The 19541-nt window shown below is 43.2% G+C and overlaps 1 protein-coding gene across 1 annotated transcript in view; it reads left to right on the top strand.

Annotated features, from left to right (window-relative positions):
- SLC26A5 (solute carrier family 26 member 5) overlaps positions 1–19541 on the top strand; it is a 1021139-nt gene that overhangs the window by 238974 nt on the left and 762624 nt on the right. The window contains exon 2 of the mRNA XM_044088519.1: positions 2000–2196. Coding sequence (XP_043944454.1) covers positions 2051–2196 — 146 coding nt within the window. The 5' untranslated portion in view covers positions 2000–2050. The remainder of the gene's footprint in view (positions 1–1999; positions 2197–19541) is intronic.

Below are 19541 nucleotides of genomic sequence, written 5' to 3'. Positions count from 1 at the left end.
ATAAGAACGGGCTGCTGCAATGTCAGAATTAATGTGAAAATAAATAAAAAATTTTAAAGTTGCCCAAATCTTACCTTAAAATAAAGAATTCTGTTGTACTTTTCTTTTATCCATTTTCCCTGTTCGTGAAGCTGCTCACACGTTCTTGTTAGAGTAGTTACTTCCGCCTTCACACAGAACCAGAGATCTGATTGGTTAGGAGATCACTGTGATGACAATCTGATTGGTCAAGACTGCTGGTTTGTACAGTACACAGTATTGAAACAGTTACTGTATTGTACAGTAGAATGGGCAAATTACATTGCAGCTCACTAGGGTCTAGGTGACGGCAGGAGGCCTGGCAGAGGTCTGAAAGTTCAGGAAAGAGTGGAAAACATTCAAGTGTAATGCCTGTAGTACAGAAATTTGACGTGAAGCTTAAAAATTGGTAAGTTTAACATATATTTTTTTGTATGGAACATTCTACTGTACTGCAGTACAGTACAGTAGACTGTTCCATGTACGTGTTTCGACTTGCATACAAATTTGACTTAAGGACAACTAAAAATCAGATCTCGTCCTTAACCTGGGGACTGCCTGTAGTCTAAGGGTGGCATAAATGGTCATAAGATTCAGTTGCTTTGTTTTTTCCTATGATTCCTATTAGTTATCCGATGAACAAATAGTTTATAAATGTATTCATCTAATCCATGGTGTAACTTTGATTGTACTTCTGGTCAGACATATTTAAATCCCATAACAGAATAACTTACAGAGATAATTGTTAAATATTCAAGGTTCAACAGATTTTTTAAAAGCTTGTTTATCTTCTTTGGGACATCTGTATAACGCTGCTTTTTTGGAAGAAGTACCTGTTAAGTCTGATGTTCCTTTTGTATTTGTAGTATTTTCCCCAGACTACTGCATGTTTTAACAGTTACTTTTCCTCTCAAGATTGGTATTCCTTCATCGTCCACATTTTAGCACATTTTTCCCAGCTATGTTCTCTAGTAATCCATCAAGTTTCAGTAATCAAACTGATATTTTACAGATCCTGTAATGCTATTTTCCATTTTGTAACATGTTACATTTCTAAAAAACTCTTTAAGTTTGTCCTCATGCCTCCTGAGTGGCAAGTGTCTTGCTAGAAAAACTGAATATGGTGGAAGGCAGCATTTCATTAGTATGGGGTATGCATCAACTGACACCAGAGCATGAGAGTGCTAGGAGGACACACTAACTGTGTGAAGATCAGGCCAAACGGTGACCGACATTGCCAAACAGAATTCAGTGTGTTTATGTGTCATTTATCTCCTTGGCACTGGTGCAAAAATATGTTCTGTGTAGCACTGTTTTAAGTACCTCATTTAGCTGTTATTTCTGCAGTCATGAAATCTCCTTTTTGGCAGATTTTTCATCAAGTTTTAGATTCTGTGCATATTGTTTAATAAAGCTAAGTTTTCTTGCCTATTATTCATGTGACAGCTAAGAAGTAAAGGAAAAATCCTTTGCCAGTTAGACGGTAGGTTACCGGTGTTTTGTTGTAAAAGGTAGGTTCAGGCAGGTGTAACATCTTACATTGCTTGGAAATGGCCAGCTGCATACCAAAAAATGTGAATAGCTTCACATTGACAAAATGATTGATTTAAAAATGAGAGGCAGTATTTTAATGTGAACAATGACATCCTTTGGTTAGTCATTGAGTTCTTACTTTGCACGCACAGAGAGAGAAAGACACACACACACGTACCTGTGCTCACATGCACAGATAAACGCCATAGAAGATCTTTTGGGTATTGAATCTAGCTGTTAAGTCTGTGACTCACATTGTCGCTTTTTTTTCAGACAATGTAGGGTAGTGAAGCAGTTGATGGAGGCATAGATCGTGAAAATTATGACTTAGGAAAAAAAATGAGACTGCAGGAGTTTAGTTTAACAAGGTGGCAATGTAAAGCGCATCTCTAAAACTAATTTCCTATTTTTTTTTTTTTTTTTTTTTTTTTTTTATTTATCATCACAGGGACTTGAAAACTATATTTTGCAGTATCACTCCTTCCTGTTGAAATGTACTATGGAAGTTGTTCAAAATGAAGACGGTCAAACTTTGAGGTACGAAGTGAATCGACCAATCTTCAATGAAGCCCTCCTCCAGGCTCAGCTACATAACAAGGAAATAGAAAGCAAGACAGTTTGCCAAAAGTTGTCACACCATTTTCAGTAGGTTACATTTAATGAACTGTTCATTCTTTCTATTTTCACATTTTTGTTAGCATATTAATTATATTTTCAGGGTAGTTTTACCAGTAAGTTTATAAATAACTTTTCTATTTAGAGTTGTAGCTGTTTGACAAGGATCAATTTGTTACTTAGAGAAAACAAAGGAATTTATTTTATTGTATTCGCATTTGTTAACTGGGGTCAAACACTGATTTCATTGATCATTTTCGTGTTTTTTTTTTTTTTTTTAAGCTGTAGTGCTTGTTTGACTTGCTGTTCTCTTACGGACTATTGCTGATCTCTGCATTTGATTTTGGATTGAAGTTATTCATTTAATGTTTGGTTACTTCTGTTTTTTGTCTTTTTCTTAATTTGCATTTTTTTTTTTTTAATTTTTTGTTCTTTTGAAGTTTTAAGAAGTCTTGGCTAGGATCAGTTAAAAAAGAATTCTTTGTAGACCATGAGTAACATCCAGCTAAATTAGTTGGAGGAGATAAGAAATAGCATTTCTAATTTAACTGGAAATAATTGGAAATGTTTAGAGGCATCTTTATTTAGCTGTAGTGCTTGTTTGACTTGCTGTTCTCTGCCTAACTATTGCTTGATCTCTGTCTGCGTTGATTTTTCACACCCAACTGCCCTACTGCTGTTGTACTTTTAAATGTAGATCCCCTGGCGGATTTGGTCACCTCACGGGCTTGGAAGGAGCTGGACATGGTGGAACCAATCCCTAAATGCGCAGACAAAATTTTGAGCCCCCTGCAGACAGGCCAGCGTGGAATAAAGGGTCTCCTGTAGAAGCTATGTTAGTAGCAGCTGCCACCAAAAAGGAACTAGCCCAGAAGAGTTCCTCGGTCCATCCCCCTGACCATGAGTCTAGGATGATTGCCCGCCTAGGGAAGCAGAATTATGCTTCAGCGACCTTTGCTATCAGGGAGCTGAACTATTTGGCCCACGTCACTAGACTACATCGCGACCTGGTTAAGGAACTGTCTGAGTTTCCCCCAGAGTCCATGTTGCAGGAGGACAGAGCCATGTTCTCCGCGTGGATGGATACCTTGACAGCGGTTTCATACATGTCCATGCGACTCCTCTCACATGCTACTGAAGGAGCAGCTAGGACACCTGGGTTCGATGTGTCCATGAGGCGCAACGCCTGCCTCTGATTGTCAGTTCACGGAACCCTTCAAGGTGTCTTTTGTGAACGCTCCTTATGACTGTGCTATCCTTTTTGGTAAGACCGTCCGAGACACATTGGTCCAGATTGAGAAGGAAGGGAAGACACTGCCATCGGAATTCGCTTCTCGAACCCTCAGAGATCCTTTTCCCAGAATCAGCGAGGGCAAAAGAAGATGTTCCAGAAGTCTCAGTATTCCCAGGACACTTGGGGCTCTTCTTCCTCTAGAGGCAGAGGGGGATAGGATAGACGCCGGCCCAGAGGCAGAGGGAGTCCGAGGAATTTTGGGTCTTGAGAACCTTTCTTGGACAGGCCTGCATAGCAGCCCTCAGGGGTTGCCTGACTGCTGTGCTCTGGAGGCAGTCGGGGGTCTTCTGTCATTGCACCTGACTGCATAGGAGTCCGTATCATCAGACCATTGGGTGCTTCAGATAATTTCCAGAGGCTATTCAGTCCCGTTTGTGGATGTCCTTCAAGAATGCAACTGCAGTCCTTACATATGGGTTGTCCTGCCTCAGGCAGCCCTCGGTCGGCCGGATTCCAAAGTCTGGGTCCGGCGTCGGCTGATGTCGCCTCCTCCCCGACATCAGAGCGGCTGGGGTATAAAAGCATCAGCCGACGCCATCTTCCTCAGTCTTTCTTGCCGCGCGGTGCCCGAAGCAGAAGCAGTTCACAAGTGCCGGTCGGTCAGCTCCTGTGTTTTACGTATCCGAAGTCATCAAAAAGCTAAGTACCCCGTTGGGGATCTTTTTCTTGCCTCAGCCGATGTCAGAAAAAACTGAAAAAGTTAATAACTGTTTGTCTTGTGGTAAACAAATACCTCATAAGGACTTCCATTCTTACTGCCTCCCCTGCCTTGGCCCAGACCACGACGTCTCGGCCTGTGCTGCCTGTGCTTGCTTCAATAAGCACACACTCAGGCACCGGGCAGAGTTTGCTGAAGACTTTTTTGGCGATAAATACTCTTATACCATGCCGTCGGAACAACCGACGCCTCATATTTCCAAAAAAACGAAAGGACCGGGACCGACTTTCTCGGCCCGCGACTTCCACCGACACCACGCCAAAAACTTCCGTGAGTGCATCGGTCTCTTCTGAGGTGGTTGTTCCACCGCTCCGGACCGACGACACCGCTTTACCGATCACTCCGGTCCCGGAGCCTGCGCCGGTGCCGGTTGTTGATTTTCCTCCAGACACTGAAGCCCAAGATTTGCCTGAGACCATACCGGTGGACAAGGTTACTCCAGCACGTGGGGCAGCTAGGCCTCCTATGTCTATGTCTATCAAAGCCTACACACGTGCTAAGGCTGCTGGCCAGGCTAAGTCTCACCCTCCTAAAGCTTTGCCTCGGCCCACTACTGATAAACAAATCATGTCTTTAGCAGCAGATTTAATTTCTTTAATCAGAGGCTCCCAGGCCCATCCTGAAAGAGGATCTCAGCCACCTTCTGACAAAAGGCCCAGGGTTGAGCATACTGACACCCTCTCTACAGAAGAAGCCTCTGGTGATTGTGATCATTCAGATACCCAGGAAGAGTCCTTCCAGGCCTACGAGGATTCAGATGCGGAGGATTCTAATCCCTCTGCTTCTCCACCTGAGGATATCTCTTTTGGGGAAATTCTCCACTCCATGAGGGAGCACTTTCAGTGGCAAGGCCAGGAATTCTCCGACTCCAGGAAACGGCTTCGTACCTTCCTTAAGCTTCCCCAGCACAGGCCTTTAGCTATCCCTCCAGTGTTAGATGTACTGGATGATGTGTACTCAGATTCGAGTGCTTCTCCTGATTCTCTCCCCCCTGCTCCTGTCAAGCCGGACAGATACTACAGGGTCCCTGAAACTCACAAACATTTCTTTAAGGCCTATGCTGTTGCTCTAGAAACAATTTCCCAGGGGCCCAAAGGGGTGACAACATCCACGGCCAAGAATCCTTTGCCCTCAGACAGGGAAGCTAGGTCCCTGGAGAGGTGGGGCAAAAAAGTTTATACCTCAACCACACTGGCCATGAGAGCCCTCAATTGCCTTTTTCATATGTTTCAGTATCAGGATTTCTTGATGGATGATTTGCAGAAAAAGTTAGCCTCTCCTGAGCCTTTAGATAGAAAGGCCTTGCAGGATGTGGTTCACAACACACAGCAGGTTAGCAATCATTTTCTTCAGTGTGGTTATGATGCATTGGAGGCTTCATGTAGGGCAGCTATGACAGGGGCTGTCATACGTAGACATGCATGGTTAAAAGAACAGCCATTACCAGATCATGTTAAAGCAAAGCTTCTAGATGCACCTCTGGAAAAGCACAAGCTATTTGGTACTAATGCTCAGGATGTGTTGAAATCAATTGAGGAAAAGGCTAAATCAGTGCAAACAGTCCAGGATTTCCTCCAGGTTCAGCCTCCTAGGTTCAGCAGGAATTGGCCTTCTAAGAACTGGTCCTTTCCGGACACTGACAAGTTTCAAAGGGGAAAAAACAGGCGTGCCCGAGGAAGATGGCAATACAGAGGCTCCTCCAGGGGACACCAATGGCAACCGACTAATCAGAGAGGTGGCGCAGGGACTTCCCCTGCCCCACAGGGACAATCACAATGACTTGCCTTTGACACCGCCGACCAAGGCTCAAAGAGAAGCACCTATAGGCGGAAAATTATCCTTATTTTCAAAAATTTGGCACATTTTAACAAAGGACAAATGGATTCTGGACATAATAGATCAAGGCTACAGGTTCCACTTCCATACATTGCCAACAAGACAAGGCATGCCAAACCTGCCACAAAATCAAAGGGCAGAGGCATTCGAACAAATTTCAAAGCTGAGACAAATCAAAGCAATAGAAAAGGTTCCTCCTCAAGAACAAGGCCAGGGATTTTACTCAAGACTGTTCCTTGTTCCAAGAAAAGAAAAGCAATGGAGACCTATACTGGACTTGTCTGCTCTAAACACTTTTCTCATTGTACCAAAATTCAAAATGCTGACGCTACAGCAACTCCTTCCCATGCTGGGCAAGGGGTCTTGGCTGGTTACTCAGGACCTCAAGGAGGCATACCTGCATGTCCCAATCAGACACAGTTGCAGAAGATACCTCAGATTTCTTGCAGGTTCAGAGCATTATCAATTCTCAGCATTGCCTTTTGGCTTATCTACTGCGCCCAGAGTATTCACGAAATGCCTGGCATCAGTAATTGCACACTGCAGACTCCAGGGGATACAAATATACCCTTACCTGGACGACTGCCTTATACAAGCAGACAGCAAGCAAGCCTTGACAAAAAACTTGAATTATGTCATTCACTTACTACAGGCTTTGGGATACACAGTCAACTTACAAAAATCAAGACTACTGCCATCCCAGCAAATAACTTTTCTAGGAGCCAAACTAGACACAGAATCACAAATGGCTTACCTCACAGAAGAGAAGCAAGAACAATTACCACATTACTTCAAAAGCCTAGCAAAGCTCACCCAGATGACTGCAAGGAAAATCCTGCAGGCCCTGGGTTTCATGGCATCTTGCATACTACTGATTCCACTGGCAAGACTACACATGGGAAAACTACAATGGTACCCAAAAAGTTTATGGTCTCGGCACAGCCACAACTTAGAAGCAATTATCCCACTCATCCCATGTCTACAAAGGGAATTTTTGTGGTGGGCCCAAGCAAGCCAGTTAAACAAAGGTATGCCTTTCAACAAGCCTCCAACAAGCCAAACCATTACAACAGACGCCTCAGACCATGGATGGGGGGCGCACATGGAGGGCAGATGTATTCAAGGGCAATGGACTCCCCAGGAAGTACATCCGCACATCAATCAAAAAGAGATGTTAGCAGTAATGCATGCAATCGAGGCCTTCGGAAAATATCTTCTGCAAGGTCATCTACTAATAAAGACAGACAACACCACTGTTATGTGGTACATAAACAAGCAGGAAGGTACTCATTCTTACCCCCTTTGCAGACTAACAATGACTCTTTGGGAAAAAACCCTGAAACTGAACATACAGCTACAATCCCAGTTTGTTCCGGGCAGGGACAATGTTCTAGCGGACAGTCTAAGCAGAAACATCCTGGATCCACACGAATGGATGTTGCATCCAGACATTTTTGCACAAATAACTTCTGCATGGGGGAGGCCGGACGTAGACCTCTTTGCCTCCCACCTCAATCATCATCTGAAAAGGTTCTGCTCGAGGTCACACCATCCACAAGCCTGGAAAACAGATGCTCTCTCATTCAGCTGGAACTCTCTAACAATCTATGCATTCCCACCTCTACCATTGATGACCAAGGTGTTACTGAAGATCAAAGCAGAGCAACCGAAAGGCATCTTAATAGCTCCAGATTGGCCAAGACAGCACTGGTATCCATTACTAAGGAGCATAACTTGCACCAAACCGTGGACCCTGCCTCTATGGTCTCCACTCTTGACTCAGCACAATTATAGGACGGTTCATCCCAACCTGCAAACTCTGCAGCTGACAGCTTGGAGGGTCCCATGATTTCTCCCCATATCTCTCTCTCCAAGGAAGTTAAACAGATATTATTAGAAGCGCGCAGACCTTCCACCAGAAAAGCTTATTCAGCCAAATGGAAGAGATTCAGCATCGGGAATACCAACAAGGGACAGGATGCATCAGTAATGAACATCCCACAGATATTGGAATACTTGGCAGACATGTTGCATAATGGACTTTCCTATTCTTCCATAAAAATACACGCTTCAGCAATTTCAGCAAGATACAACACTGATCCACCTGTGTTCTCACATCCTTTGCTAAGACAATTTCTAAGAGGGGTAAAGAATATCAAGCCTCCCAGAAAACCACCAGTGCCTGCATGGGACCTCAATTTCGTGTTGGAAAAATTATCTCTTCCTCCCTTTGAACCAGCAGCATCTGCAGAATTGCAATTTCTTTCCTGGAAAACAGTTTTCCTGTTGGCAATAACCTCAGCAAGAAGAGTTTTGGAGATACAGGCCCTCATGGCAGTACCTCCATTCCTCATTTTTCATCAGGACAGGGTTTCTTTAAGAACCAATCCTTCTTTTATGCCAAAAGTGATATCCAGGGTGTCTCTAAATCAAGCAATTCACCTGCCTACTTTCTTCCCCAATCCTCAAAATAAAGGGGAAAAGCTGCTGCACACTTTGGACATTCACAGACAACTATGCTACCACTTGGACAGAACAAAGGCCAACAGAAAGTCTGACCAACTATTTGTAGCTTACGCTCCTGGAGTGCAAGGAAAAGCAATTTCCAAACAAACAATTTCAAAATGGATTGGACATTGCATCAGATTCTGTTATTCTTTCCATGGAAAGGGTGTGCCAGCCAGTGTCAGACCACACTCCACCAGAGCCACAGCCACCCTCCACAGCCTTCCTAAGAAGGGTGGCTACAAAGGACATTCTAGATGCTGCTACATGGAGCTCCGTGCATACATTTTCCAAGCACTACAACCTCCCTTTATATTCCAGATCCCGAGCAGGCTTTGCTTTGGCAGTCCTGCAGGGCATTTTAGCTTCACCATCCTTATCTTAGAGCCTACCACCCCCAGCTTGCCTATGGTATTCAACCCATGTCCCACAGGTTGAAGATCAAATGAAGTAAACTACTTCAGATAAAGAAGATATGTACTCACCATAATGTTCCATTTGAGTAGTTGTACTTCATTTGTCTTCAACCATCCCTCCCTCCTTCCCCCTGGCCTTACCACATGGACACCTTTTTAGCTGGTTTTAGGTGTGTGAGGTGTTTTTTGAGGTCGAGTTGTTCAGTGTAAATTGCAGCAAACTCAATCTGGGGGATGGAAGGTAGTGATAGTGTATTATGGGTAAGGGGAGCAGCTTGGAGCTCGGAGCAGATGCTAGTGAAGTTGCCAGCTTGGATCCGATATGGATCTAGTACCCACAAGTTGAAGACAAGTGAAGTAGAACTACTCAGATGGAACGTTATGGTGAGTACATAACTTCTTTTTTCCTCCCCTCCCACTTCCTAAAACAAAAAACACACTTTATTCAGCTGTTTTTACTGCATCTGTGATTCTTCCTACTTTATTACTTTAAGAACGTGCAGCCAAAAGTTAAGTATTCAGTTGCATTTAATCTGCTGCATTTATTATTGCTTATTAGTAGTCTGATTAAATTAACTGCGGTGGTGGTGCTGCAGTAGTGTTGTCGCCTCACAGTAAGACGCTGTCTGGATCGATTCTCAGCAAGAGCGTCTTCTGCGTGGAGACATGCGTGAATGGGCGTACCCTTATTGAAGGTTGTGCATCAGAGTTGGCAACTCGGTACGTAAAAATCAACTGCCAATCATTAGTGGACTGGAGATTCGCTGTGGCAACCCCTAACCGGGAAAAGCCGAAAGACACAACAACAAGTAGTCTGATTAAATTGTAATTGATATTCTGAGCCTCTTAGTTTTTGATTTAAACACTTGGACTTCAAACTACTTATCTTGCATAAGGAAGGTTTCTGGTCTACATTTGTGGCAGGAGAGGTAGATTACACCCTTCTGAGTTGGGAATTGCTGGTTGAAGACTTATTATGTCAGTTATTCTAAAAGTGTCTTAGTTTTGGTTTAAGTGGTTAAGCTCCAGACCAGTTATTTTACATTAAGATTTGTGGTCTGCACTCTTGTGAGAGAAGAAGGTAGCCTCCATCCTTCTGAGCTGTGAATTGCTTGTGAAAGCTTATTGTGCCTGTTATTCTAAGTGTCTTTATTCTGATTTAAGTATTTGCGCTCAAAACCTGTTATTTTACGTTAGGAAGATTTGTGGTCTATACTCTTGTGACAAGAAAGGATAGCCTACATACTTCTGAGAAGGGAATTACTGGTTGCAGGTTTATTGTGTCTGTTATTCTAAAAGTGTCTTACTTCTGGTTTATGCACTTGGGCTCCAAACCAATTAGTTTGCATTAGGAAGGTTTGTGGTCTACAGTTTTGTGACATTACTGTCTCGACAGATTTTTTTTTAACTATTAGAGCATCCAATTTGCTCGTTGCTGAGAGTTGTTCATCATGTTCCTTGTCTTATTGACTTGTCAATGTTTAAGTTTTCCTCAGTCCTCCCTAGTAGATCAGTAGCTATGGATATGCACTTCCCATCTCTCTCTCTCTGGCCAGTCTGGTTGAGATGGGTATTCTGAGACATTGTAGCAATTGCCTCATGTACACTGACAACCCACTTATTCTTAATAAAACAAATGCAGTATGTGAGAGGTGGAAATATACTTTAATGCTGGAGGCAAAACTCTTTCATACAACCAAAACTAATTATATAGAGGTTGTCAGTGACACTTGCACCACACCTACTACACAGAGTAAAGACCCTGCACATTAAGCTATTCATGGTGAAGCACTTAGAGCTAACCTTCCTCAAACACTTTGACCTCCTGCATAGTGCAGTCAGACAAAGAATCCTCCAACATCATCTAAAAATTATTTTAAAACACTACCTACAGCTACACATAGTAACCTTGTATCCAATGCCTCCACTGCTAAGCCCTTAAGGCAAACCAGCAAACAGCCAAATTTCCTGGTCACTGGTCATTCTGTAGTGAGGCACACTGATGCCCTCCTCACCAGACTGAGTAAGGAGAGAGTCACTATTAGCTGCCTTTCCAGGACTAAGATATATCAAGTCACACAGGCACTCAGCTCATTGAGCCACAGGTACCAGTATGACTCTGTCATAGTCCATGTGGGTGTTAATGACCTGAGATGTACCTCCCTTGGCTATATGAAGCAAAACCTGATAGAGCTTGCTGATTATGTATCTCAGATAGGTATGAGCCTAGCACTAAGCAGCATACTGCCTTCTCCAAGGATGATGCCACATTACCAAAAGAAAACAATTGATTTTAACAATTGGCTTAGCTTCTGGTGTCAATTCAGGGGAGTACAATATTTGTCGGCCTTGGAGGACATAGCCTTGTACCTACCTATGAACCTATCGGCCCAATGGCCTATGTAAGCCTAGCCAACAAGGTTCCCTGGCTTACGCCACCCAATAAAGTTATTTTCCTGTGCCACTGTCGAGCAGAGACACAGAAGTGATCCCCGGGGTGTATTTCCTATTTCCCATCCACTCATCAAGATTTTTCTTGAAGAGTGCTAATGAAGAACTTTGCTTGACATAGATGGGTAGCCTGTTCCAGAGTATTGGAAGTCTCTGGGACAGGAATCTATCCCTCCAGCATGTCCTGTTTATTGTGGTGACAAGGTTTAGGTCCCTAGAGCATGTAGCTCAGAGGGATTAGGATTTCTTTAGGTGTAGCATGTCCAACAGCTCTGGGTTGACATAGCTTTATATGTTAGGCAGAGATCACCTCGGAGTAGGCGATATGCTACGGAGTAAAGCTGGAGTTTTTTGAGGCGGTCAGTGTAGGGCATTTGTTTAAGGCCAGTAATCCTCTTTGTGAGGTACTTCTGTGGCCTTTCCAGCTGCTGCAGATGTCTTGTGAGGTACATTCCAAAAGGGGCGTTGTACCCTATAATGGGTCTAATGAGTGTCGCGTAGAGGGAAACGATGACCTCTTTTTTGTTCCTGGATGAGAACCCTTTTATGATGAGGTGTGCCACGTAGAAGGACTTCCTGACTACTGTGGCGATGTGACTATCAAAGGAGAGACTACTGTCCACCTGGGTCCCAAGGTCTCTTATCACACATTCGGTGTTGAGTAGATTGCTGCCTATGTGGTAGTTCATGGGTACAGAGTTTTTACCAAAGGGGATGACACTGCACTTCTTGGCATTGAGCTTGAGGCCATGGCTCTGACAACAGGCATCTGTCTCAGCGAGGCCCTTCTGTAGGATGTCCACATCATTTGGGGACTTGACTATGGCTCCTAGTTTGCAATCATCTGTGAACTTCATTAGCCAGAGGCCTTCTGTGTTGGCCTGTACTTCAGAGAAGTAGATACCAAACAGGAGAGGTGCCAGGATGGAACCCTGTGGTACTCCACTTGTCAGTGCTTTGAGGTCAGATTTGGAGTCTGCATCTTTTACAATGTGGGTTCTGTCAATGAGCCAGTTGGCAACCCATCTTGTGATGTAGGGATTTATACCTAGTTTAGTGAGTTTAGCTATAATTCCAGAATGGGAGATGGTGTTGAAAGCCTTTGGTGACTTCCTCAAAGAAGTTGATCAGGTTCAGGAGGCATGATCTGCCTTTCACAAACCTGAATTGGGTGGGATCCAGAGTTTGGAGGTTACCAATGTCTTTGTTTATGAGTTCCATGATGATACGTTCCATGGCCTTGCAGACCAGGCTTGTCAGGCTATTAGGTTGATAGTTCCCAGGATCAGTGGTGGCTCCCCCTTTGTGGAGTGGGATCACTGTTGCTGTGCGCCATTCAGTGGGCACAAAGCTTGATGCGAGGCTATTATTGAACATGGTGCTTAAGTGGGGAGCTAGTTCGTTCTGAAGTTCATGTAAAACGCATCCTGGGATGTTGTCCGGTCCCATGGATGCTGTGTTTTTGGCTTTAGAGAGTGCAGCTTTTACCTGCTTAGTTGTGATTACAGGGACTCTGCTTTCTTCCTGTATAGATATGGGCCCTTTAGGGGGTGGGAGGGTAAAGGTAACGCTGAACCTATCTGCCAGGATGTTGGCAATATCAGTTGGTTCTGTAATTTTCATACCGTTGTGCTGTAACTCAGAGCAGATCTGGGTGTTGCCATCGAGATTTTTGACATAGCTATAGAATGCTTTGTGGTTGTCCTTAGAATTAGTGGCGATTTTGTTTTCATAGCTAGCTTTGGAGGATCTTATAAGGGATCACCTAGGAACTCCTCCACTCATGGGATTTTACTCTCTTTTACAACAGTTCTTCCTTCTGTTGTACAGTTTGTTTATGGCAGGGGACCACCAGATTGGCTTCCTTTTTTTGGAGGATAGCGTCTTGGTTATGTTTGGGATAGCACGATCCATGCACTAGTGTAAGTGCTTATAGAGTACATTTGTGTAGGATTCAGCAGTTGTAACTGTATTGTCCATCTGCATGGGTGTCATGAAGTTCACCACTTCTGTCTTAAGAAGCACGAAGTTGGCTTTGGACAAATTTTCTACCATGGTTTCCTTAATAGGGGGTGGGGGCAGGATGTGGATAGCAAGGGTGATTAGCTTATGGTTGGATCAGACCAACGAGGAGTTGACTTCAGGTGTGGAACACTGGTCACTCATGTTGGTAATGACTAGGTCTGTGATATTGTTGCCCCTGGTGGGGTGTGGATAAGTTGATCCAGGCCATTGGAGTTTATGAATTCCAGAAAGCATTGAGCTAAGGAGTTGGTACATGAGTAGTTTTCCCAGTTAATGGTGGGGTCGTTGAAGTCGCCTATTATTAGGGTGTTTGATTGAACCCTAATATTTTCCAGTACATCAAGAAAAGATGAGTGGGAACCCTGGGGCATGGTGGGGGATCTGTAGCAAGCTGCAATTTGGATTGCAGTTTTGCCCAGAGTTAGTTGCACTTGGATAACCTCTGATGCATTATGCTGAGCAACTAGCCTGGAGGTGTGGATATCGTTAATGAATATGGACACACCTCCGCCTTTGGTGTTTCAGTCCAGGTTACATGGTCAAAAAGTGTGGTATGAGTTATAGCCTGGTAGTGCAGGGGTGCTCTCTGGAGCCTTGAACCAGGTCTCAGTCACTGCACAGATATTGATGTTCTCCATTTTAAGGAGTGCCTCGAGTGAGTGCATTTTGAGAGTTAGACTTCTAACATTGAGTAGCATTACCCTCAGTTTTTGCTTGCCTGTTCCTGTTATGGTGGTGAATTTGTTATTTGAACCTTGCCTAAAAGAGGCACTATAGGGGCAGCAAGAGTCTTGGCCAGTATCTGGATTCCCAGGGGAGACAGGTGCAGGTCATCTGTGGCAAAGCATCGTGGTCTGTCGACCATGTCATCCCAAGCAGACAGATACTGGATCCCCTTAGAATGACACCAGAAGCTTAGCCAGTTGTTGAAGTCAATCATTTTGTCCTTGTACTGCGGTACCATTCTGGGTGATGGCTGAATGCTACTCGGGGCTAGGGTCATACCTGCCTGGGTTACAAGATCAGAGAGCTCTTCCATGTCTCTTTTCATGTAGTCCAGGGAAGTACATCTCAGGTCATTCACACCAACATGGACAATGACAGTCATATTTGTACTTGTTGTGGAGTGACCTGAGTGCGTGGGTTATGTGGCGAATCCTGGCACCTGACAGGCAGCTGACGGTAACCTTCTCCTTGTTTAGCCTGGTGAGTGGGACATCAGTGTGCCTGACTATAGAGTTACCTATGACTAGTATGTTGGGTACGTTGCTTTGCCTTATTGGCTGTGGTTGAGTGGCACACTGAGTCTGTGGGCTATATGTCATTTGGGTTGTGTTGGGGGATGGAGGTTGCTTGCGTTTCTGCGTAGAGGTCTCTGTTGCTTAGACAGATTATTATTGAGAGCCTCCGCGAATGTTTTTGTGTTACTTTGTGTGGATTTTGGTAGTGTACATTTAGTGAGACTATGTGATGAGTGTGGTGTTTACCTTCTCCTCATGCCTGTCAAGTTCAGTCTTGGTTGGAGAGAGCTTTACCTCCAGTTTGGCTAGATAAGTGCATCTCTCACAGGTTGTAGTGTTGGGTGGTAGGAGGAGAGGGTTGTCTGTGTACATGAGGCAATTTCTACATTGCCTCAAGATGCCCAGATTCATCAGATAGACAGGAGAGAACTGGGAGCTGACCCTTGGACATGCCTGAATAAAAAACTATTTTCCTCTAGATAAGTGAGGAAAGTGAGTACAAGAGCTGTTTTTCTCTAAGCAAGTGAGAAAAGTAAGTACAAAAACTGTTTTCCTCTAGTTAATGAGGAAGGTTGAGTGCTATAGTAATTAGTAGCTTATTTAGTGCTTACAAATTCTGAACAAATGCTGAGCACGAATAAGCAAATTTAAGTGCTAAAACTAACAATCTGTATCTGCACTAGACTACTTACAGGACAGAAACAAGTGCAAATGCAGCCTTTCAAATCAGAAAGTTGAGAGAGATGGAAGAGATTGCCCAAACAGTCGATAACTACAATTTCTGGGCCAGGAACCACTCCTTATGTGGTAAACAGGTTACCCAGTGCTTACCACTGATAAGCTAGAAGGCTTCCCTCCACCACAGAAAGGCTTGGGGGGGGCTCAGAAGCTTACATACAGCCCTGGATACAGCAAATCTGCATCTGGAACACTAGTTACAGGAAAGTGTTCCTTGAAAGACTGTGCTACTTTGCCAGGGATGGTCTGCACTTTTCCAATATCGAAAGGCCTAGAGGGGATAAGACCTTTTCTATCCCCATCGTGCCTTTTTAGGAAGTGCCAAACTGATAAACCTACCAACTTAATTGATCATATGAAGGAATATCTGAAGGTAGTACTGCTCACTGCTAGAAATCTTAACAAGAAACTCCACTCCCACCAAGCCTTCCCCTTTCTCTGGAGAGTGTAGACATTGGTGTAATAATGGAGACATGGGTTAAAGTCGCTGAGAACACCCCAGCAGTGCAAGGGTATAATGCCTTTCACACCTTTAGACTGGCTACTGCACAGGAGGAAACTAAAGTTGAAGGAGTCTGGATGTGAGATTGGTTTTAATATAGACAGACTAGTTAGTGTATGACCCACTGGAACTCCTACATGTGCAACTCGCCAAAAACAACCTTTAGTTTCCCCTCCATGTCCCAGGAAGCCCATACTGCCTATTTCAATGTACTAGAGTCCCTCACCGTTCAAACCAATACAGTATTCACAGGGGATCTAAATTACCCCTCTGTAGATTAGGAATCCTATACCACTTCTAATGCACAGGCCCGGCAATTTATTTATTTTATTTATTATTTATTTATTTATTTGCAGTTGGTTTACCAGGATAGTCCATTGGGCCAAAATGAACCCGTTTTCAATGGAGTCCTGGGGAGAAAAGCTCCATAGACAAAACAAACAAACTAACTAGGTACATACAATAGATTACTAATGATAAATTATACAAATGTAAATAGATACAAGCATATCATTACAAAATTCAGGAAACATTTCAAACAATACAGTCAAGTGATGATAATTTGAGGTGTTTTAGGCTGTGATAAGTAATAATGCATAAGGATCCAGAGTTGTTATTATGTAAGGAGCGTAATCTTACAAGGTACAGTCAAATACAGTCTTTGCAGATGCCATGGAAAAAATTGTGGGTTATCGGGAATTAATAAGGAAAAATTGCTGGAGTGACATGAGAAAGAAAGGAAGGTGGAAATTGTCATTATTAGTTATGAGGGGTGGGAGCAAGAACATTCCTACTGGGACATTAGATGTATGTGAAGAGATTTTTTGAACATATAATGGTTAGAATTGGTGCGAATGGATGGTGGTAGTGAGTTCCAATCCCTAAACTTTGTTAATGCTAACATCCTGGAACAGATGGTCCATTCTTCTACCAGGGGTGCAAACTTCCTTAGTCTTGCACTCACGAATATGGGGGAGCCATTGTTCCCCACCTAATTTAATATCATTGTTCATCAGCTCTGACAATAATGCAGTATTATTTTAAAAAATGAATAAATATGGGTTCCAGCAAAACCAAAACTTTAGGAACTATTCTAAGGCTATCTTCTGTCTACTAAGCAACACTTTGGCTGAATTCCAAACACCACCAAACCTGGAAAATACCATAGCATACACTGAACTATTTACAAAATGTCTGTACAGACATATTGATAGCTGTATAGAGCAAGATGTGCCCATGTGTATTATGCAAGAATAAGACAAACGCAAAAGACAAGCCACCCTGGTGGAATCACACTATCAATTTGTTATACCACAAAAGAAAAAAAAATCTTGGCCAAGCATAGGTGGAACAAATCTGTACATGATAAAAGCCCCATGGCCAATTTAAACAGGGAGCTAAAAGGGTTAATTAATATTTCAGAGGTTAAATTTGAAGAAAAAATAGCCTCTCAGGCAAAGGACAACCACAAAACTTTCTACAGCTATGTCCGGAACCTCAGAGAAAGTACACAGCAATGCACAGAGCTTATTTTAAATGGCATCACTCAACTGAACCAGAGGCCATTGTCAACATTTTGGCTGACCGGTTCAGCTCAAATTTCTTCCTCTACTCCCCTGATAGTCTGAATGAAATACCACATAACACAATCCCCCCAACTTATACTAGGGAGCAGGTCATCAATACACTTTCCACGGCTAATAACACTGCATTGATGGGCCCTGATAATATCCAATCATGTTTAATAAATAACATGAAACATGACCGCTCTGGTCCACTTAAGTCACTTTTCAGCTGAAGACTTCAGTCAGGTTTTGTGCTCAAAGAATGGAAGATGGCTACAGTCATTCCCCTGCAAAAGGAGGTTCAACCACTGATCCGGGTATCTACAGGACCATAAATATTACCAGCCTCATATGTAAGGCTATGGAAAGAATCATCATGGACATGATAAATGAGGATATATGTAACCTGCAAATGCTGAACCCATCACAATTTGGTTTTGTTAAAGGAATGTCATGCCTATTAAGTCTGGTGGACTTTGAGAGGGTCACCAAAGCATTGGTTGAAGGTAAGAACGTGCACACAGCTTACCTTGACCTGGCCAAGGCTTTTGATACAGTACCTGACTTGGGCATTATAGACCAGCGCACTGATTTAGGCATAAACCCTTTTATCACCCACTTGATAGCCAACATGCCTCACTGATAGAACCCAAGAGGTCAAAACAGGTGAGACCAACTCCACCAAGAGGGCAGTCACTAGCAGATTCCCTCAGGGTTCAGTATTGAGTCCACTCCTTTTTGCATCTATTTCTGAAGTGGAAGCAAATGCTGAAGGTTTATGGCTAAGTTTGCAGATGATTGCAAGCTGGGAGTTATCATCAACTCCCCTGCAAGACACTAGCATTCTTCAAGAAGGTCTGTCTCTGACTAACAAATGGTGCCAAAGTCATGGTGTTAAACTCAATGCTAAGAAATGCATAATTGTACCTTTTGGGAAGTCAACCATCCCAGCTAAATACCATGTTGATAAAGCACCATTAAGAGTCAGCTACCTGGTCAAGGATCTGGGTATGCACGTAGGCAGTAACCTTAACTTTGACTACCACATGGCCACAGTGATGAGGAAATACGTTTATGTTGCTGAACTTATAAGTAATGGCATAGCATGTAGGTCCAAAGAGGTCATTATCCCATTGTAGCCTGCCCTTATCAGACCAGTCATAGAGTACAATGCTCCCTTTGGTATGTATCTGACCAGGCATCTGCAGCAACTAAACCAACCTCAGAGGTTCCTTACAAAAAAAATAGAAGATGTAACAAACCTGCCTTATGCAGAGTGCCTTAAAGCCCTTTCTCTCTAATCAGTGTCTTATAGATTGCTGAGGGGTGATCTGTGCCTAATTTACAAGACATCTGCAAATCCCTAACTTATGAATCTCCTACATACTTGTAAGTGAAACAGTACCAGAAATACAAGGTCTAAGGACCTGAATTTTGTCTGTGACTTAAATAGAACATGCTGTAGAGACAGATGTGTCCCAGAGACTGCCCCTCCTATAGAATAGGCCGCCCACCCATGTGAAGCTGAGTTCATCTATTACCCAATCTAAATGCAGTCTAGACCAGTGGGCGGGGAATAGGAAATTTACACTGGACCTGGCACCCATTTCCCTTATGGAGAGAGGAAGCTTATAAATGCCTGGCCCTCCATGTCCTATTTGGATACGGGACATCATCATTCTTTTGGAAAACTTGGCTATGCTTAGAAAGGACTGCTGGGTCATTAACCTAGTAACTGTCGATTAGTCTGTTGGAGATGGCAGAAGTGATAGTGTAAAAGCATGGATTTATTTTTGCATAAGTGAAACTCTGTATGTAGATATAAATGTATTTGCATTCAGAGGGCAAGAATATTAACTACACACACAATTTCCAGTGCAATAGTACTCATAATTATAATGACCTTTAACTCATTTCTTCCAGTGCAGCTCTTTTGAGTGTGTACCTTTAACTCCCAGTGGATGTGGCTCGAAATGGCATGGAACTTTATTTTGTGTTTGTTTTTTTTTTTTTTTTTTAAGGTCAGTGATTTTTTTTTTTTTTCCCTGGGAAAAAAATTGCTGTTCCTTTTGTTCGGACTTTTG

The sequence above is a fragment of the Protopterus annectens genome, chromosome 11.part0, assembly GCF_019279795.1.
Source record: "Protopterus annectens isolate FY-2018-M chromosome 11.part0, PAN1.0, whole genome shotgun sequence".
In the NCBI taxonomy this organism is placed as follows: Eukaryota; Metazoa; Chordata; order Ceratodontiformes; family Protopteridae; genus Protopterus; species Protopterus annectens.
Note: the sequence above shows the minus strand (reverse complement) of the source record. Positions and strands in the feature narration are given on the sequence as shown.